Genomic DNA, 19,722 nt, shown 5'->3' with positions numbered 1-19,722 from the left:
ATTTATTTTTTTTGAGATAGTCTAGTCTATAAATATATATTTATATGTATTTATATTTTACATGCATACCTGGTGCTCATGGAGACCAAAAAGCATCAGATCCACTGGAACTGGAGTTACAGATGATTGTGAGCCACCATGAAGATGCAGGGTACTGAACTTGGTTCTCTAGAAGAGTAATAAGAGTTCTTAACTACTGATCAATCTCTCCAGCTCCTGTCATCAAACTCTTACATTCTACCTCTACCTCCAAAGGTTGGGATTATAGGTCTTCAATTCTATGCCCAGCTAAATTCTGTATCTTATCTTTTCCTAATCACTATAGAAAAATCTGTGTGTCTTCAACAAATGATGTAGGAGATTCACAGAAGTATTGGCCAAGCCTACTTTTCACACTGTGTAAGTCTGTTATCCCCACATTACAGTTCTGGTAATACTAGAACTACCATTCACTTCCATCATCACTGCACAGCTTGGGTCTTTATTAACCCACTAGACCTTACTGTGTTTTATTTCTTGAGTTAGGGTCTTACATAGCTCAAGTAGATCTTGAGCTAGATACAAGGTAAGGATAAACTCCACTACCTCCACCCTCTCCAACTCCAAGTACTGGGATTATAGATACACTGCCACCATACCGTTTGAAGGTGCTAGGAATTGAACCTTGCTTGGGCTTCATGCATGCTAGACACTGCACCAATTGAGCTATATCCCTAGTCCTAATCATAGTGTCTATAAAAATTACTCATACCATGTTTGCTTTTCCTTAAAACTGTGATTACTTCAAATGTCTTCCTCTAGAGTATGAATTTCAATATATGTCTCTGTGTGTGTGTGTGTGTGTGTGTGTATGTGTGTGTGTGTGTTGTATTCATAACATGAAATTATTTTGAACAGGGTCAACTGCTTTACTGGACTGCCCACATACTTTTAGATAGAAGAATTCTGACCACAAATTCATCCCAGTTTGCTGTGCTTTTTATTGCAGAGCAGTAAAGTTTCAATGTACTTCTTTGTTAGATTAGGGCAACAGCAATTGGTTTCTTTGAAGTTTTCTTCATTGTTCTCCCTGTATGTTGAGAGTGTCTGGTTGTTAGGTTCCAATGTTCCCTACTAATCAGTGCACCCTGGCTTCTGAAAGTACAAAACAAAGGGAAAAAGAAGTCAAATTAATTCAGATGTCAGTTTAAAACTTTTTCTATAAAATTCCATCCAGTAAATACTCTGAAGTTAAATACTTGCATTCAAATTCCACTTCTCCCACTTACTAGCTCTGTCCCCTTGGCAATACATCCCGGTTTCTTCCTTTGTAAAACAGAAAACGTGTTGTGCCTGGTACATAATTTTCATAAATATCTATTTTATAATCTATAAATTATTCAAAGTTTTTCACATTCACACTGGACAGTTAAATATCTGAGTTGTTACTGATAGCAAGGAGGAGCAGCAGTGTGTGTAGGGGGTAACAAGAACAAAGTGTGACATACACATGGCACTATCACAGGGAAAGCCATTATTTGTATGCTATCTTAAAACAGGCATTGATAAAACCAGTAACAGCCTGCAGCATCCTTTCACATTATGACATTGAAAACAGCAACTCTATGACAAAGAGCAGCATTATTACATCTAACTTGGTGGTGAAGAAACAAACCTATAATATGCTGAACCAGACCAGTACCATAAATAGAAAGCAGTAAGCAAGAACTCACATCTGGGGTTCTCCTACCCGCCACGCTTAACTCTTTGCTTCTACTTTCAACTGGCTAGCCAGGAGAGAACCATGGGTTGTTCAGGGAGGAGGAAGTGTCAGGGGTGTCCAATAGGGCATGAGGTAAGTACTGAGGGTTTTACTAATTCAGAAAATGGTTCTGACGAAGTAATCTCTATCACTTGGGTGCTTGTTCTAAATGTATAATCTCGGGCTTCTACTCGGGCCTACTAAATAAAAATCAGAACTGTAAACGAAACTCCAGGTGATTCCTATGGGAAGTAGTCGAGGCAGCTGCATTCCATTAATTGCTCTAGTGACATTACATATGGTATACACCGTCACTCCTGGGCATATAATGGTATACACCGTCACTCCTAGGTTATATATTGACTTTTAGCCTTTTAGTTGGAGAATATTTATTGCCTGCAACAGGTTCTCAAAATTCGAAGTATTTCCATGTAGTCCTGAAGGATCTCCATTTTAAGAGGGGTCATTTACAGATGCTAGGAAACTCTAAACATGTTGATCTTTTTGAATACTTTTCAAAAGTTAAAAGTCTTACTTTTTACCCAAAGAGCAGTCTCGACAAACGGCCCTCTACATTTTAAGCATGGCAGATTAAAACAGGGCAGTGGTACACTTACACATCTCACCCACTGGATTTAATCCGGATTCCCTGATATTTTGCTACTTTGGGGCTCAAAACTGAAAGGGCAGAAGGAAAAAACGATTCTAGAGCATTCCCTTTGCTGTTCACGCCTAACTTTGCCTCAAGTAGGGCGGGGGGAGGGGGCAAGGCTCTACCAATCCGACCACAATTAAGCTGCATTGTTTAGGTTATGCTAACACAGAACCCTCCAGGCCTCTGCTCTCAGATTGGTCCCTCAGGGTTAACAACGCACATAAATCCGCACGTGGTGGTGCTATCAGCACTCAGCCTGGATCTGTTTTAAATTACCGTTCCTAATTTGAGAGGAGCCTCCTCCCCCTGCTCAGCCCTCTCGGAGGAGCATGGGAAGAAACGTCCAACACCTGGGCCGCCGGAAACCAGGAGCCGGCTCTACCTTGACTAAGGCATCTAGTCACCCCGAGGCCCCTCCCACAGCACATTCCCGATTGGACGCCCGAGGGAGGGCAGGGTCAGCGCGCGCCGGCCAGCCTGGGGAATTCCATTTCCTCTCCCGCCCACCAGCATAAGCATTTAGGGGCGGTGCTTCCCGCGCAAGACCCGCCCAGTGAGAGGCCGAGGGGGGTGGGGGGGTAGTCGGCTCATCTCGCGATAACTTGCGGATTTGGGGGCGGGCCCCAAGCCAGGAAGAGAGCACAAAACTGCCCTTAAGTCATTGCAGACCCGGAGCTCCGGTGAGCCTGCCACGAGGTTCTCGCGAGATCCGCCGCCTCCATCCCAAGTGAGGAAACGGGGGGCCACAGTAGGGAGGGGCGTGGGGCCTCAACCGCGCAGCTGCCGCTTCCATTACCTTCCTCCTAAGGTCTCCTTCCGGTTCTCGATGCTTCTCTGAGTCTAAGGGTTTCCGCCACTCGTCTACCCTCCCCCTCAGCCCATGACCCGCCTCCGTCCCCCGCCCTCCCGGTCCGACCTCCGATCGGTTTAGTAAGAAGGTGCTGTTCGGACAGGGAGACGGCAAGAGGGTGGCGCGTCCACTCGGCCTGGACGAGGGAGGCAAACCGCTCCCCTTCAACCCTCAGCTCGCCCTGCGCTCGCGACGGCGGCGTTGGCGGACGGATACGCGGCGGTGAATAGGCGGGGGGAGAGGGGGAGGGGCGGAGCGTGGCAGCTGGCAGTAGTTCCGTCAGAGCGGACATCTTGTGGCTGTGCCGTGCGCGTGAGCCCCGTAGGGCCGGGGAGGCACCAGCTGCCGCGCGGGGAGGAGGCCGAGGCCGCAGCTCGAGGGAGGCCCCGGCCCTCTGTACGCGTGGGTGTGGACAGCTCGGGAAAGGGGAGGGAGACGGGCCGGGGCCGGCGCGGCGCCCCGGGCTGTGGGCGGCCCGAGTGGGCAGCCCTCGGGGCTGGGTGGGGTAGGGTGGGAAGGCCGGCGGAGCCGGGGCCCGGCTGAAGGGGGAGGGGGCATGGGCGCGTCCTCGCGCCGGAGCTCCGCGGCCGCCGGGCGCGTGGAAAGGTGGCTGGGCGCGCGCACGCAGGAGCGCGCCGTGAGGCGGAGAGTACGGTGGTGTCAGGGGCGACCCAGAACAGCTCTAGCTGTGGGGACAACAGCACACGCGAGTCCAATTGCCTTCTGCTGGCTCGCCGACCCTCAGAGCAGAAACCGAAAAGCCCGGCGTCGGTCCGGGCCTCCCGCTCCCTCCCTTTCTTTGCCCCTGAAGCGCCGGCCTAAGCGCCGCTAGGCCCAGGCTCCTCCTCTGCCAGGCTCTGGACCCTGCCCCACACCCACCCCTTTCTCCTCCACCTCTTCCTCTCCCCCAGGCTCTTCCTTTCAAGAGGCCAAGGAAGTTAAACTTGTAACCACCTCTCGGCTCTTCCCGTCACCCTCGCCCTCTCTGGGCGAAGCGCGGATATAAGTAGCTGGTGGCTCTGCCACCCCACCCTGCCCGGATCGCGACGGTTTTCAGGGTTCTGGAATCAGCAGGGTTCCTCTGAGGCCTTGGCGAGTGGCTGATCTGCTCCGTTTTTGCAAAAGGCGCCTGTGTCTGGCAGAGCCGGTGTGAGAAGAAGAGAGAATCCTTCCCCGCCGCCGGGATAATCAAGAGTTTTGGCCGGACCTTTTGAGTACACATCGGGATAGTGAGAAGCCCGGCGAAAAGCACAGACTATGGCGCTGAAACGGATTAATAAGGTAAGTTGTTGGGACTAAATGGTGCGGATGGGGTCACGGGAAGAAAGGCTTGGGGCCCAGAGAAAAGCCTGGAGAGTTGGATTCTGAAAATACCTACATGGGGTAAGAGAAGGCAGGGGCACTTTGAAATGAGCTGTAAGATAGGGAACGGAATGGTTTTGGCAAGCGAAATGTTTGTTTCACTAGAATCTGCTAGTATGGGTGAGGGAGCGTGGCATTTATTTAGTCTCCTCAGTTTTTTGCCTAAGAGTCAGGTTTGGGGAGTAGAATTATGTACAGGCCTCGGCAGATGCCATGGCACTGCTTCCTATTCTAGGTTCTTCAAAACATTTTAGCTATTAAGGCTATAGGCATTCTAAAGAAAGGAATGTAACAGTTGAAAGACGTTTTGTTCCAAACTTGACTGAGAGTCGGGGTATGACAAACATACCTCAGTTTGCTAAAACGCGGTGACGAAGTCTGTTCAGAAGCTTAACCAAATCTGGGCAGTTACACAAGAGTATGTGGGGTTGGGAGGAGGTGGACCGACACTGTTGCCACTTCCTGTGTTGTGTGGTCGCTGCTTTCACCCAAAGCTATGTATCTGAGGCACCAGGAACCTATATGTAAAGGCCTTCTGAAAGATTCCGGGGTTGGGGGTGTTTGACAGTGCAGGAGACTGGATGGAGGACTGCTTTGCTTAGAACCCCCTTAAGGAGGCTTGTGTGAGCAATTCACTAGAATGTGATAAGTCGTCGCTTTAATTTGGAAAGAGCTACGATTTTTCCAGAAATAAAGTGTGAGTGGAGCCACTTCTCTGGTGGTTTTTGTCTCGTTTCTTGCTCTAACTTCTATCCCGCATTTTAAGATGGCGGCTGCTTTAACTGGCTCAGGCTCTTCCCGGCATCTCCTTTTCTAACTATAAGATAATGGTCTCTGTTAAGCGTTAGTTTTTTTATCCGGTTGTAGGGAGCTCTCAGAGCCTCTGCTCCCAAGACTTTAAACCTAAATTCAAACTCTCAGACTAAGTTTCCCTCTCTGTGTGTGTGTGTGTGTGTGTGTGTGTGTGTGTGTATTTTGTATTTGGTTCTTTCACAATCGAGAGGGTGGAGTATTTACAGCTAACTTGAAAAAAAATGTGGAGTAAACTCAGTCCTAATAGAAAAGACAAAGTGGGAAGGTTCGGTATTAGAAACTTTGACTTAGCACAGTTTTTAAAGAGTTCTGTGGAAAGGCGAGGACTTGATTGACTATAGGTCTAATACTACTGTATTTGTAGTTATTTTATAATATATATATATATATATATATATATATATATATCTTGATCAGCTTGATTGGAGAAAGCTGTAGTTTCGTGAAAAGTTAATTCTTACCTGAATATATTGTTGTTGAATCTTGAATTCTTAGGACATCCTGGTAATCTTTGTGGTTTTATGCAAAACACTTAACTGAACTGTTTGTATTCTTGATGATAATGGAAAGAGAAAGAAAACCTTAGAATTCAAGACTTCAAATAGATAATAGATAACATTAAAATTACCACTTAGTGTGACAATTTTGAGGGTGAACCTCACATTAGAGATGCATTATTGTGCTTTACAGCATAATACAGAAACTATAACATTCAGTGTTAATCAAATTTCAGATCCATAGTGTAAAACAGTACATTTTAAAGGGAGGTCTTACTGATTTTTTTTCTTTTTACAGGTGATACTCAGCTGCTTTGGCAACATTTTAATGACTTAAAAGCTCTAGCGAGGCAGTAATGGTTAAGTGTAAACATTTGTAGTAAAAAACATGAGATAGAATCAGGCTCTAGGGGTTGGGGATTTGGCTCAGTGGTAGAGCGCTTGCCTAGCAAGTGCAAGGCCCTGGGTTCGGTCCCCAGCTCTGGGGAAAAAAAAAAAAAAGAAAGAAAAAAGAATCAGGCTCTAAGCAAGTTTATCTATTTGCCTAATCTGTACTAGGAATTTTTCTAGCTACTGGGATGGCAAGAGAAAACATATTTTTGCAAGTTTAAAGAATTATGTATTGGGGTTGGGGATTTAGCTCAGTGGTAGAGCGCTTGCCTAGGAAGCGCAAGGCACTGGGTTCGGTCCCCAGCTCCGGAAAAAAAGAACCAAAAAAAAAAAAAAAAAGAATTATGTATTGATATTAAGAGGTAAATTTTTTATATTCGAAATCTGTTTATATGCCAAATGGCTGATGCTTCTACCTGTAGGGTATTCCATCATATCATGGTTTTTCCTTCAGATACTGTCAGAACCATGAAGCTACTTAAAAAATGGCACCCAGATGCAGGAATAGTTTGTGAAAGTACAGAAAGAGGATGCCTTTTCTTCTTAAGGCAGTATTGTCATGAGGTTTTTTGTATTGTTCCCTGTTTAGAATTTATTCTTCTGGTTTCCCCTAAACAAGTGTTAACAAGCCATTACTATTTTTATTAAAATGCAACTGAGCTTTAGTGATAAATGGGTGTAAGTTGATACTTTTATCTTTTTTTTTTTTCTTTCGTGTGTTTGCTTGACTGTTTCTTAGCTTACCAAACAACCATACATGTATTCTTTTGCTGTGTTTGTAATTATTTGGACTAAATTGTAGTATGGTGCTGTTATTAAATGGGTATTTTAATTTTAGCAGCTGAATTCCAAATCTGTGTTTTTGGAACTTTAAGAAAATTTACTGCTGCAAAGCAGAATGACTGTTACATAATTGGGGGACTTTTAGAACTTTACATTGAAGATCTAGCATGAAACAAGCAAACAAAAATTTATCTTAAAGTATTTGTAATCTTTCATAACTCTTAAGTAGTTTTCTTATAATGTGAAAACATAAGTACAGTTGACAAGTTTCACCATGAAGAAAATTAAAATTCATTGTTAAAAGAAAAAACTCAACCAGGTGTTGACAATGTAGCCGAGTTGGGATTAGAACCAGACCTTCTAATTCCAAGTTGTTCTGATGACAACTGCTTTTTTACACCATTAGGATTTCTGTGATAGTTAAGTCCTAGCATAGGCTCTGATGTGTAATAGGCCTCAAGACAGCCATATGAGACATTCCCTGAAGTAGCAGAAGTTGACTTTTGACTTGTTCAGTCACACAACTAGTAATAGATTTCTAATAAGGTCATCTCCAAAAAAGAAAAAAAACCAACAAACATGAATTTTGTACCATTAAAATTCTGCTAAATAAATGTGGGTTTTTTGTTTTGTTTTTAGTTTTTTCTGATATGCTGTCTTCTACCTCACATAAAATATGAGGCGGATTTTTTTAAATTTACAACTAATTTATAAATAAATGCAGACAAATGGAATGTATTTAATTGTATAGTTTCTTTAAGGGCTAGAAACTGCTGTGCTGGGATTCTTTTAAAGTAAACAAAATAGTATTTCAAGTTTTGTAAGATAATAGGCTTTTCCTGTGGTCCAGTTTTTGTTTTTTTGTTTTTTATTGGTCCCCAAGTTTTATTTATACTGTAAAAGAATACTTAGGTGAACAAAGGATGCTGATCATCCAGTGGTCCCAGTATTGAGTTTGATATAAAGCAGTTGTGACACACTATCTTTCCCTTTCTTCATCATGCTTATCTGCTATTTTAAATCCAGTGTTTGCTATGCACATAAAGGTTAGGTTGAATACTCTTCATAGCACTGGTGAAAGCTACTTGTGTAACGTGTCAATTTTTACTTGTTGCTTCCTAGGTTTGGGTGCCTCTTAAAATTCAAATCAATTCTCAAAGAATTGATTTGGTTGGCAGGGAGCACTTTGCATGGTTGTGGAGTTCAGAGGACATCTGTAGTCAGATCCCTAATTTACCATGGCTTCTAGAAATTGAACTCCGATTTCATTTCATCTGGGCAAGCACCTTTACAAACTGAGCCATCTCATCAGCCATAGCTTCCAAATAGAGAAAAAAAAGTTTCAGATTAAATTTTGAGTCTGTGTCACACAAAGGCTGGCCTGGCCCTGTCTTGGCCTTCTGAGTGCTCAATAATGATTACAGGACCGGGCTGGTTGTGCTCCTCTTGATGTGCTTTTCTTTATTGGTTTACTTATTTTTGCACTGTTTTTGAGGTGGGTTTTGGCTATGTAATCAAAGCAAGCATTAGCCTTGGATTTGGGAGCAATCCTGCCTCTGCCTCCGGTCTGGTATTACAGGGATGTGCCACTACTGCTCCGTGGTTGGTTCTTAATAGAAATTCTACTGCTGTATACACAAGCTATTGCTTAGGTAGGTTTTTGACATTACTACATTTTTATTTCAGAAGATTCTAGGGGGTTTTTTTTGTTTGTTTGTTTTTTGTTTTTAAGAATTACAACAATGGGGGTTGGGGATTTAGCTCAGTGGTAGAGCGCTTGCCTAGGAATCGTAAGGCCCTGAGTTCGGTCCCCGGCTCCGAAAAAAAGAACCCCCCCCAAAAAAAAAAAAAAAAAAGAATTACAACAATGTTTGGTCTTATAAATCATCTCTAGAAACAGACATAATTCTGAAATTGTTCATTAGGGGATTTAGAAACTTCTGGTAGAGCTGGACAATGGTGTACACCTTTAATCCCAGGGTGGCAGAGGCAGGTGTATCTCTGGCCTGGTCTACAGAGTGAGTTCAGGACAACAGAAACTCTGTCTCAGAAACCCAAAGTATTTCACTGGAGTTACAGTTGCATACAAAAATCAAGACGCCGCTTTGGTTGGAACAAACACAGTATGTTTTTCACTTTGTACAACTTACTTTCAAAGGTTTGTCAAATTCTTTGTTATCCTGTATCACAATCATTTTGTGAGCTTGCCGTCATGATCTTAGTTAAAATTTCACTAGTGTTAATGAGTGCATTTATAATATTTTATTTTTAAAACTCCTCAGGCAACTAGGGTATAGTATACACCTGCTGCACTCTGGGAACTAAAGTATGGCAGTATAAACTGGAGGTCACTTTGGGGTTGTAGTTATATACCCTGTCTTCAGCACAAAACAAGTTAGCCTCTGGCTTGTTAATATATCGGGTGGAGAAGGGCAAAAGTTTGTATTTTATTTACACCTTGTTTAGACATGCGAGTTTATTCATCCAGGGACGTTCAGGTAACTTTTCAGAGCTACATTTGTCCTGACTTTAGAGCTCTTTCAATTGTGACTTAGTATTTCTTGTTTAGATGTAGGATGGAAATGCTTTTCACATTAATCCTAACAAAAGGATATGAACTACCAATAGACAACTGCTAAGTTTGTTTTTCATATTTGCGAAATGCCTGACTTGCTTTCATGGATTACAACTTTCTTGGTATATTCCAAAACTACTTACAAAAAGATTTCTGAGATACAATTTTAATAGGGCTAAATTTGCATGTCACCAAGCCTAGTTTTTTTGAACAATCCTAAGTGACTTATCTTCAAGGGTGATCTAAAGAAAGAAAACTAGTATTATTCACTCAGGCCATTCTTAGAACCTTGTCTAATAAACAAACATACTTGTCTCACCTATAATTAGAACTAAACAGGAAGCTAATGCCTTGTGGGTGATGTAAGGCAGCATATTGCACAGAACCTGTCGTTTAATCCATAGAATAAAAGAAACTTAAAGTTTTTCTCTGGAAAGGTTACAAACAAACTGGGTTTTAAAGGGGAGTTGAGTTAGTTGTTGTGGTTTGCGTTTGACTTCTTGGCAGTGGAGTCATTTTCTGGGCTTGCTCAAACTTCATCCTCCTGTCTAGACTGTGCCAGCTAATTGATAATTCCTTTTGAATCTTTGTCTACAATTCTGTAAAGTTTGCTCAGGTGAGAATCTTTTGCCAAGCAAGTATCTTTTAGAATTCATTGCTAGCAACCATGCATTCTGAGACTTCTCAGAAATCAATTTGAGATGTAAGTAAATGTCAAATATAATAGATGCCAATAAATAGATACTTTATTGATAAATATCAATATAAGTAACTAAATTATTTGATAGTTTAGTTACACATATATTATGTAAGAAATTCAGTTGGTGTTGCAGTTGTAATGGACAGCTGAGGGTGATTTTTTTTTTTCTTTTTTTTAATCTCAACACTTTAGAGGTTTTTTTTATTCCTGCTTCCTGTCTTTAATTAGTGTTACTCAAACTAGGTATACTGCAAGGGCAGTCTTGATTCTGTTGTAAGTCAGGTTTACTTCTGGAAAAGAACTAAGTAAAATACAGGAAATTAACTTTGTAAAATAGTAAAGATTCTGATAGAAAATCTGTTATTACCTCTTATTAGTTATATGCTGAAATATAAGATGGTATCAAATTGGAACAACTGATACTAGAATGGTGTGGATCAGTAGTATATAGGATGTAATCCATGAATTTGGATTTGTCACTGTAAATTCCCTCCCCCCTGCCTCCCCAGCTGAGGACTGAGCCAGGCAAGAGCTCTACCACTGAGCTAAGTTCCCAACCCCTTTGAATTAAAATTTGATAGGCCTTTTGGGTTGTAGCAGAACTCTACAAAGTTGAATGGGTTTATGAAGTTAGCCTTAATAACAGGGTTACTAATCGTGTTCCCCTTAATAAGTGCTTTCCTTTTGGCTATGCTGATATGACATATAAGTAATGTTTGTCATTGAAAATAAATTCATAGGTCTAAGATAAACTATGATAGACATGGAATCTTACTTGAGGCTTACCTAATGCAGTTGTACATCTTCATCAGTCACAAATCTGATGTCTGAATACACAGATCATATTTTTTTCCAGTATTTTTCCTTTAGGTTTTTGAGTGTTTTTAATAATTTGGTCAGCTGTTACTGTAGTTTTGGGTTATTGTGCTATCTTACTGATAGCACAGTCCTTACCATCTAAGATACAGAGATAATAGAGGTGCAAACACATACCCCTCCCAAAAAAAAAAAAAAACTACCACAATACACAGTACTGTGTATAGGTATAGTACTTGCTGTCAGCCATATCCTATTTTCAACAATGAACTGTCAAAAGAGATCCTCTGTCCCATAATGGTTGGAGTAAGGATCCTTTTAAACTCTATGAGCTTTTTCTTAGAAATACCTCTTTTTTTTTTTTTTTTTTTGAACAAAAAATTGGGGGTTAGAGAGATAATAGCTCAGCAGTTTGGAGCACATGCTGCTCTTTATAGAGGACCAGGATTATTCATTTCCAACACCACATGGCTGCTCACAACTATAGCTCAGTTCTAGGGCATCAATCTAACTTCCTCTTGAGCTCTCCGAGGGCAAACACTCACACACATAAAAAAAAAAAAAATCTTTAAGAATGTAATAATTATACCTCTTGCTCTTCTCAGTAATCTAGCCACTGAGAGTTTAGTATACAAATACAAAGTTTTGCTGCGCTGCTTGCAAGGTAAGCAAAAATTGTTCAAGAAATAGATCACATATGTGCTGTTAATTGTAGTACTAAATACTTTTGTGGGGTTTTAACCTAGTGAGGTGAATTAGACCATGTGAGAGCTTTTAGGATCTTAACTTCTCTGGATTAGAAAAGGATGGGGTGGTCTCCTTGGCTTTTCTTTTTTTTTTTTTCTTTTTTCTTTTTTTTTTTCAGAGCTAGGGACCGAACCCAGGGCCTTGCAGTTAGGCAAGCGCTCTACCACTGAGCTAAACCCCCAACCCCTCCTTGGCTTCTTAGTAGGTCTCTCAGGTTCTTAAAGAAAAATGAATAGCTTGCCAGTAGGAAATGGGCTTAGTTCTCCCTGTTAAACCACATGATTACCAAATTTCAAAAGAAGTGGTTCATGGAAAGATAATTCTTTTCAAATAGATGGTACGGTTTCTTCTTACTGGTAGTTATTTTATGCTCCTAAGAGGTGGTAGAGCCTTTAGCAATTACTAATAACTGCCGGACAACTGCTTCTGGTTTCGTTGGTCTATATAATAATTGGCCAAGAACACACCTGAATTTTCTGTGTGTGAAACAGACCATTGTCTCAGTTAATTTTCATTTAAGATCATATATGTTGGTACTGGAGAGGTGGCGATCTGTTCTTTGAAGATTTTGATTCTGCTTCTAGTATCTGTATAGTGACTCACAACCGTCGGTAACTTCACTTCTAGGGGATCCAATGCTCTCTTCTGGCCTCCATAGGTACCAGGCACACATGTGGTGTGCAGACATACATGCATGTATACATGCATGCAAAAATACAACCTCTTTTCAAATTATTTTTTGCGAGTACATCTTTTTAAAGTTATATGAATCACTATACTCATAAATTCTGAGTACAGTATGAGTGAAGAGTTAACAGTGAACAATTTTAGGGGAATTGATCGTGTGAACACTGTTGTATAGTTTGTTTGATCTATAGTAAAATATATTTGTAGATCAAACTGATGTGATTTAGATTTCCTCCTTTTGATAGTATACTTTCAATGTATTTCAAGAAATTCAGTTCCTCATGCTTCAAACTCCAGTAACTCCTTACTTTTGGTATATGCCTGGGGGCTCTTAAAAGTCCTAATCAAAACTTTTTTTCTTAATTGATCTGATTATTAAACTATATTAGTGCTTGATCTAGGAAAATTTCTAAGCCGTATGAACTTTGTCAATCCCTACTATTACCTGGGTGTTTCTATTTAATATCCATCTTTCTCTTACTAACTTGATAAATTCTTGCTTAATTAGCCATCCATACTAAGAATTCAAATGCCACTGTTATCTCAAAAGTATGATCTGATTATGATTGATGGGTACTACATAAAACACAAGAAATAGGATTAGAATAGCATTTCCCCATTTTTTTTTTTTGAGGCACATATCCTAAAATGAGCATAATCCTTCAGTCTTTACCTCCCAAATGATAGACATGCTGCTGATTTCCTTTGTTTATTATTAAAACCCCAACCTAAAGTTTGTGTTGAATATAAAGCAGATTTTAGTATATGAACTTACTGACTTTAAATCTTACTTTATTTCTGCGGAGATGTCTTTTGGTCATGGAAATTTGGGAAATAGACATTTTGAAATTATTTGAAAGGGAAAGAAGAAAATGATTTAAGTAACAAAAGCCTGAAGTTAAGGAAATAAAAGGCTGAACCATCTGAAATTCTAAAGGAATGGTGAAGCTAGGCTGCAATGCTAGCATTTAAAGGTTCACTGATTAACAAATAGCATGCAGAAAACTAGTTTTCTTATTCAAAAGGCTTATCTAACGGTGTGTGAATTTACATGTGTTTACCTGCCTGTTAAAGAGATCTGGAGGTCAACACTGGGAGAGTCTCTTCTCTCTCCACCTTATGTTCTGACGCAGGTCTTCAGTGGAACGTGGATCTTACTGCTTAGGTTAGAAGGGCTGACCAGCAAGTTTTAGAAAGATTTTTTCCTATCTTTTTTTTTTTTCCGGAGCTGGGGACCAAACCCAGGGCTTTGTGCTTCCTAGACAAGTGCTCTACCACTGAGCTAAATCCCCAACCCCTATTTTTTCCTATCTTAACGCTAGGGTTGCCACCAGGCCTATGTCAGGAGTGGAAGGTAATTCAGTTCCTCCTCTTGCTTGTGAGGCAGGCACTTGATCAAGCTATTTCCTATTTAAAATACTTTTTAACACTTGATTCAAAATTCTAAAAAGCTATTTTAACAAAGATTTATCCTGTAGTCTGGAGATTTAAATGAGCTAGGGCTATTTAGCATATTTATGAAGCAGTTTTGTTTTTGTTTAATGAAGAAATGAATCAAAAAGACTTACCGAGGCTTGGCTTCTAGATAGATGGTTTGTGGGTATGTTGTGTGCCTGCTGTTGTGTCATAAAGCTTTAAGTCGTTCTCAAAATTTACATTAAAAAAGATGATCCTGTTTTAAAATTGAGGAAACAAAATAGGAAATAGTAAGTCTAGCTAGGCTAGTTAGTTTTAAAAAATTCTAAACTGATAACATTAGAAGCACATACATACTTCCGGCCTACTCTCTGTATTGCACAGGTAGGATTTAAATATTTGAAAATTCAGATCCTTATGGGACAGGGTCCTAGGGTTTGGAGTAGTGTACTTTTTTTTTTTTTTTTTCCATTTTGAGTGTTAAGTACAGTATTTAGTAGGTAATAAAAGTGGGTTTTCCTGGGATTGGCAAGCTTTTTCTGTGGACTTTGATAACTTTTGTTGTTAGAGATAGGGTCATTCTATTTTGTAGCCCTGACTGTCTTAGGACTCACTATATAAACCAGGCTGCCTTCAAACTCAGATTCGTTTATGGCGATCCACTTGCCTTTCCTGGGGATTAAAGGCATGCATCTCTATACCCAGCTTGAAGACTGACGCATTTTTAAAAAGTTACTTGTTTAATACAAGATAGTTGGTTAATTTAAAAACAACAAAGTTCAGTTTTTAAAAGGAGTTGAATACTTGAAAAGAGTCTGTCCAAAGTAACTACTTAGAACACACCTTAAAGCTTTAAGTTGAAGGTTGTACACCTAACATCCTGTAACTGGCTTCACTAAAAGTGCCTTTGACATAGCTGGTATATATGAAATAAACCTGAATTCTGTGTTTTAGACTTAGACTTCACAATATCTTCTGTATATGCAGTTGTTTCAAAATTGTGTATGTGTATATGAAGGCTGAGACATTTCCTGTCTCAAATATTCCTATAAAACAACTCACTTGCCTGAGTAATTAACATTTTTACCTAGTATGATTTTCTTTTAAGGTTTTAGGCTGAATGTGTGCAGAGAGAGACGTTCCTTGCCTTCCAGTGCCAGGAAAGGGCATTGGGTTCTCTGTAACTGGAGTTAGAGGTAGTTATGAGCTGCCTGGTGGTGAGTGCTGGGATCTACTAGACCACCTCTCTAGCCCCTAATATTTTTTCCCCAGTACAGTATTTCAGTAAAACCAATCAGAGGTTTAAGGTGAATTTTATCTTATTGAATATGTTGAAAATAGTATGGCATGTTTCTTGGCGAAGTGCATAAAGGAGTCAAGATTGTAGATGAGGGATCTTTGCTGTTTGATTACTATATAAGCAGCTGGCCCTATGTTTCAGAAGCAGAATGGCAAGGGTATATAAGGACTATTTTGTCTGTTGAATTCACTTGTTAGCATAGTTCCTGAACAATTAGATGTTTCACTTTTATAGTATTTAATGGTCAAATTTACCTAATTGATAGAAGTGTTAAAAGTCTGTTGCTTACTGCCTTTTTCTTGAGGTTCTTAGTCACTTTGAGGGTGTGCAATCTCTTCTTAATGTTGGATTATTTCAGAGTACATTCTTAGGATTTTATTATCATCAGAATTATATGCCGACCAATCCTAATTTTGGGGTGTCCTCCCCAGTCAAGATTTTCATATCCTGATGAACTGAACTGAATGGGATCTACCTACCTGCCTGCTTCACTCATATGTTAACCAGATTTACTTAATTCTGACTTCGTGCTTTATTTTTTTACATCAAGAATGTTTTTTGCCATTATCTTTACTTTCCATTGTTTTTTCCATCTTTGCATTGTTGGATTATCGGTTCGTTTGTGAACCAGGTCTTGATGCAGAGTCACGCTTGCTTTCAGCTTCCGATGATATTCCTACTTTAACCTTAATTCTGGGATCTTCCGATGGTATTCCTACTTTAACCTTAATTCTGGGATCACCAGTGTCTTCCACCATCACCAACTGTCGCTTAATATCAACAGATTAGAGACATTATAGTGGCATTATTTAAAAGTTGTATTTAAAATCTAATTTTTCACTGGGCTTGCAACTATAGCTGAGGTGGGATTAGTTGAACACATAAGATAACGTGGGTAACACAGGAAAGAAAAGGCTTTTGTTGTTGTTTTCCCAAAATACAATATAAGAGTAGTTACCACTGTGGGGGATGAAGAGATGCTCAGTGGTTAAGAACACTGTTCTTTCAGGAGAATATTTGTTTTACAGCATCTACATGGTAGCTCACAAACCCAGGTTCTGCATGCCTGTGTACAAGCGTATGTGTACACAAATGATTTCATTTTACTTAAGTTTCCAAAACTGAGTTTTTCTGTACCAGTTGAGTGGCAATTTTAAAGATTTTGAGCAGATTGAAGGAAAAAAATATAGAGAACTCAAATCCATGTCAGAATGGAACTTTGTCACTTTGCATGTAAGCTTTTGAAACCGAGACAACAAATAGCATTGCTTGTGTTTCCAGCATTAGGATGGAAAAGGCATTTTTCATGCTGTGTTGCTCAGTATATGCGCTCTTAAAATTGTAAGTTTTTAACAACCATCATATATTTTTGAAGATATGTGTATGTGTGTGAATACCACACATGTAGGTGCACAGAGACCAGAAGAGGGTGTCAGGTGCTGGAACTGAACCTGAGTCCTCCACAGCAGCCAGTCCTCTTTACTGCTGAGCCATCCCACTAGCCCTTTTACATTTTTGTTGGGATATATCACAACAGTTTAAAAGTGCTCCTGAAATTTCCTCATTTAAAAGAATATTGTTGGTGACTAGAGATGGCTCTGTTGTTAAGAGGACTTACACTAGGCCTAAGATCCATTCCCAGCCCCCATATCAGATGTCTCACAATGGCCTATAACTGCCATTTCAGAGAATCTGTTGCCCTCTGGCTTCTGTAGAGACCTAGATGAATGTAGTACACATCAACTCTGCAGATACACATACATGCACAGAAATAAAATGAGATTTTTTTTCATACTCTTGAATGGTCTCAGTTTTGTATAGCTCATGGTAAACTGCTAAAGAGCTTGCCTTGAGTGTGTGAGGCAGTTGTGGATTTGTCTCTAGGGTTACAGGAGAAAAAGAAGCAGCCTTGTCTTTATTCCATCTAATACAGTAGTGCATTACACTATTTGTATTTGTAAAGGTCTCATTTCCTGGTGTTTGACATACTAGCCATTAGTTTTTCATGTAATCACAAAAATCTCAACATTTAAAGAGAAATAATAGACACTAGTATTATAAAAGAGATAAAATTATTGTGCTATCATGCCTTTCATGAATGTTGACTCTTAATTTAAGCCTTCTACTCACTCCTGGTTTGCACATCACATTTCTAATTTCTTAGTCCAGAGGTTATTGCCATAGCATAGCTGGTTAGCACATACCATGCAGCAAGCAGAAACAGCAAGTGTTATTTTCATTCACATAGGTTGGCAGAAAAGACCTTATTAAAAGGGTCTCATCTGAACCTCTGTATCATTGAGCTTTGTATGCAGGCCTTTAAAAGGGGGGTGTTTGTGTGAAAAGGATTAGGAAATGAGGCTTGCTAGTCGTAGAGCTAATCATGTTAGAGAATTCTCTTAACTGCATGTGCTTTTTAATAAGGAAACCAGAGCAGCATCTGCTAAGTATGCAAAGTAAAAGATCCTCTATACCAATTCTGACATTGAGTTTTGTGAGACCTGTCTTATGTATTCCAGACTGGCCTCACAGATCTGCCTGATTCTGCCTCCTGAGTGCTAGCATTAAAGGTATGCACCATTGTGCCTGTTGGTTCTGGCATATTTAATCCAGTAAATAAATACCTTAAGAGGGAGGAGGCCTAAACCTGACCGTGAATTTATAATAGGGAAAATATGCAGGGATTTAATAGGCAGAGTCCAGTGGTCATTTTAGAAATCTGAATTTACTGACCTTTAAGTGTTTTTTAAATAGTGCAGGACATAACTGAGAATTTAAGTTGTATGTACTTCAATAAAGGGGGGATGAGTAGGAGTAATAGCATACATCTTTAATTCCAGCACTTGGGAAGCAGAGGCAAGTGGATAAGATACTATATGGTCTTGGGCTTAAAGTGTTTAACAATGTATCACATGATAGAGTATTCATACTTGAAATCTAGGAATTTTTTTATTGTACATCATATACAATAAATCATCATATCTAAAATACATAGAATGACTATTAGTACTAAATTCGGTACTTAAGCTTAAAAACGCCTCTGGATTTCTAGACTACTGAGTAGAATGAATGGTATACCATTGCGTGTATTCTGGATATAGTGTGGTGTGTTGCTATTCTGTGGTGGTCATAATAGCTTTGTTTATGTAAGAAATTGTTAAGGATATACATTTTTAGTCTGAGGTGTGCTTCAAGTTTATCAGTGACATAGGCTTTTAACTCATTCTCCGCCCAGTTGGCAGCTACAGTCTCTCCTATTTGTGTGTGTAAAACTATCAGAAACGGGATGGTTGCAAACCCAGAACTTATCCTTAAATAATGGTTGCCTCCTAAACCAACAGAATGGAGATTTGCTGTATTGTGGATTTCCAGCCAATGGGAGAAAGATGTCAAGGATTTAAAACATTGAGTCAAAATCAGCATGTTTTGCCCTTTCTGGAAAATATTATTAAAAACTGCTTTGGTTTTACTAGTTTTCCTGAATTTGTTACTTTACAATGATGATCTTTTATATACACTTAATAAGAGCAATAAGATTCTATGTGTTCTTTGAGGTAGCTGTTTTTCTGGCATTTAAATTGGAAATTTCCCTTCCATTCACTTGATACATGCTTGAGGAAAGTGAGCTTATTCAGAATATATCCTGTATTTTGTAAAATTGTTCAGTAAATTTATTGAGGAAAGATTAATATGTCAGTTGAATGAATTGATGTGATAATTTGATGGTACCAGCCAAGGTGATCCTTTATTGTATTTTAAAATCGGGAATTAAGCAAAATGTGTTATACATATTATTTGGCTACTTTGGAGGGATAAGAGGGTAGGATAACTAGCTAAAATTGGCAGATTGAGCCCAAACCAGGCAGAAATAATTTGGGCTGGAAATGTAGCTAGTTGGTAGATTGCTTGGCTTGGCCTGTATGAGGCGGTTAGACTACCACTGCTTTCTAGTTACTACTGCATTCAATCAGCCTTGTTTTGGTTTGTTTAATGATTATTTTCATACTTAAATGTGATGAATAAAGTATTATGTGCTTGTTAAATGCATTGTAGGTCATTGAAGATTCATACACACATATGTTGGAGATGCATTTGTATAAATTGTGAAAATTGCATCTTCTACCTAGAAACATTGTCTTCCAAATGTGAGTTTTAAGAATAGGTAAAAATAAGGACTGAATTAAAGTGTACCTTAATTAGGAAATTTAAATATAAAATGTTAAGAGCATTTAGCTCTGAAGTGTTTGACATGGAACTGAAATTAGAATTTTGGGAAGAAAGAGGATTTAAGACAGACAAGGTAACATTTGAAGTGGTCTGAAAAGTTAGTTCATCAAAAGACATTTTGATGTAGTCTTGCCTAAGTTTATAAACTTTATTGCTACTTTTT

The 19,722-nt window shown here is 39.6% G+C and overlaps 2 protein-coding genes across 4 annotated transcripts in view; one reads left to right on the top strand and one right to left on the bottom strand.

Annotated features, from left to right (window-relative positions):
* Positions 1-956: 956 nt before the first annotated feature.
* On the bottom strand, positions 957-4,468 carry LOC116895236 (basic proline-rich protein-like). The gene is made up of 3 exons (XM_032896560.1): positions 4,283-4,468; positions 3,193-3,928; positions 957-1,134 (listed from the first exon to the last, which is right to left on the bottom strand). Exons 1-2 carry the CDS (start codon positions 4,466-4,468, stop codon positions 3,200-3,202), a joined length of 915 nt encoding a protein of 304 aa, XP_032752451.1. The 3' UTR covers positions 957-1,134; positions 3,193-3,199.
* Ube2d3 (ubiquitin conjugating enzyme E2 D3) overlaps positions 3,008-19,722 on the top strand; it is a 31,146-nt gene continuing 14,431 nt past the window's right edge. Inside the window, exons 1-2 of one of the 3 annotated variants that reach the window (XM_032897281.1) lie at positions 3,008-3,123; positions 4,372-4,527. In XM_032897281.1, the coding sequence (XP_032753172.1) occupies positions 4,504-4,527 (24 nt within the window). In that variant the 5' untranslated portion in view covers positions 3,008-3,123; positions 4,372-4,503. Of the gene's footprint in view, positions 3,124-3,354; positions 3,469-3,529; positions 3,643-4,371; positions 4,528-19,722 lie in introns of those variants that run through there. The other 2 variants (XM_032897280.1, XM_032897279.1) reach the window with 2 other exon arrangements.

This window comes from Rattus rattus, chromosome 3, assembly GCF_011064425.1.
Source record: "Rattus rattus isolate New Zealand chromosome 3, Rrattus_CSIRO_v1, whole genome shotgun sequence".
Taxonomy (NCBI): domain Eukaryota; kingdom Metazoa; phylum Chordata; class Mammalia; order Rodentia; family Muridae; genus Rattus; species Rattus rattus.
Note: the sequence above shows the minus strand (reverse complement) of the source record. Positions and strands in the feature narration are given on the sequence as shown.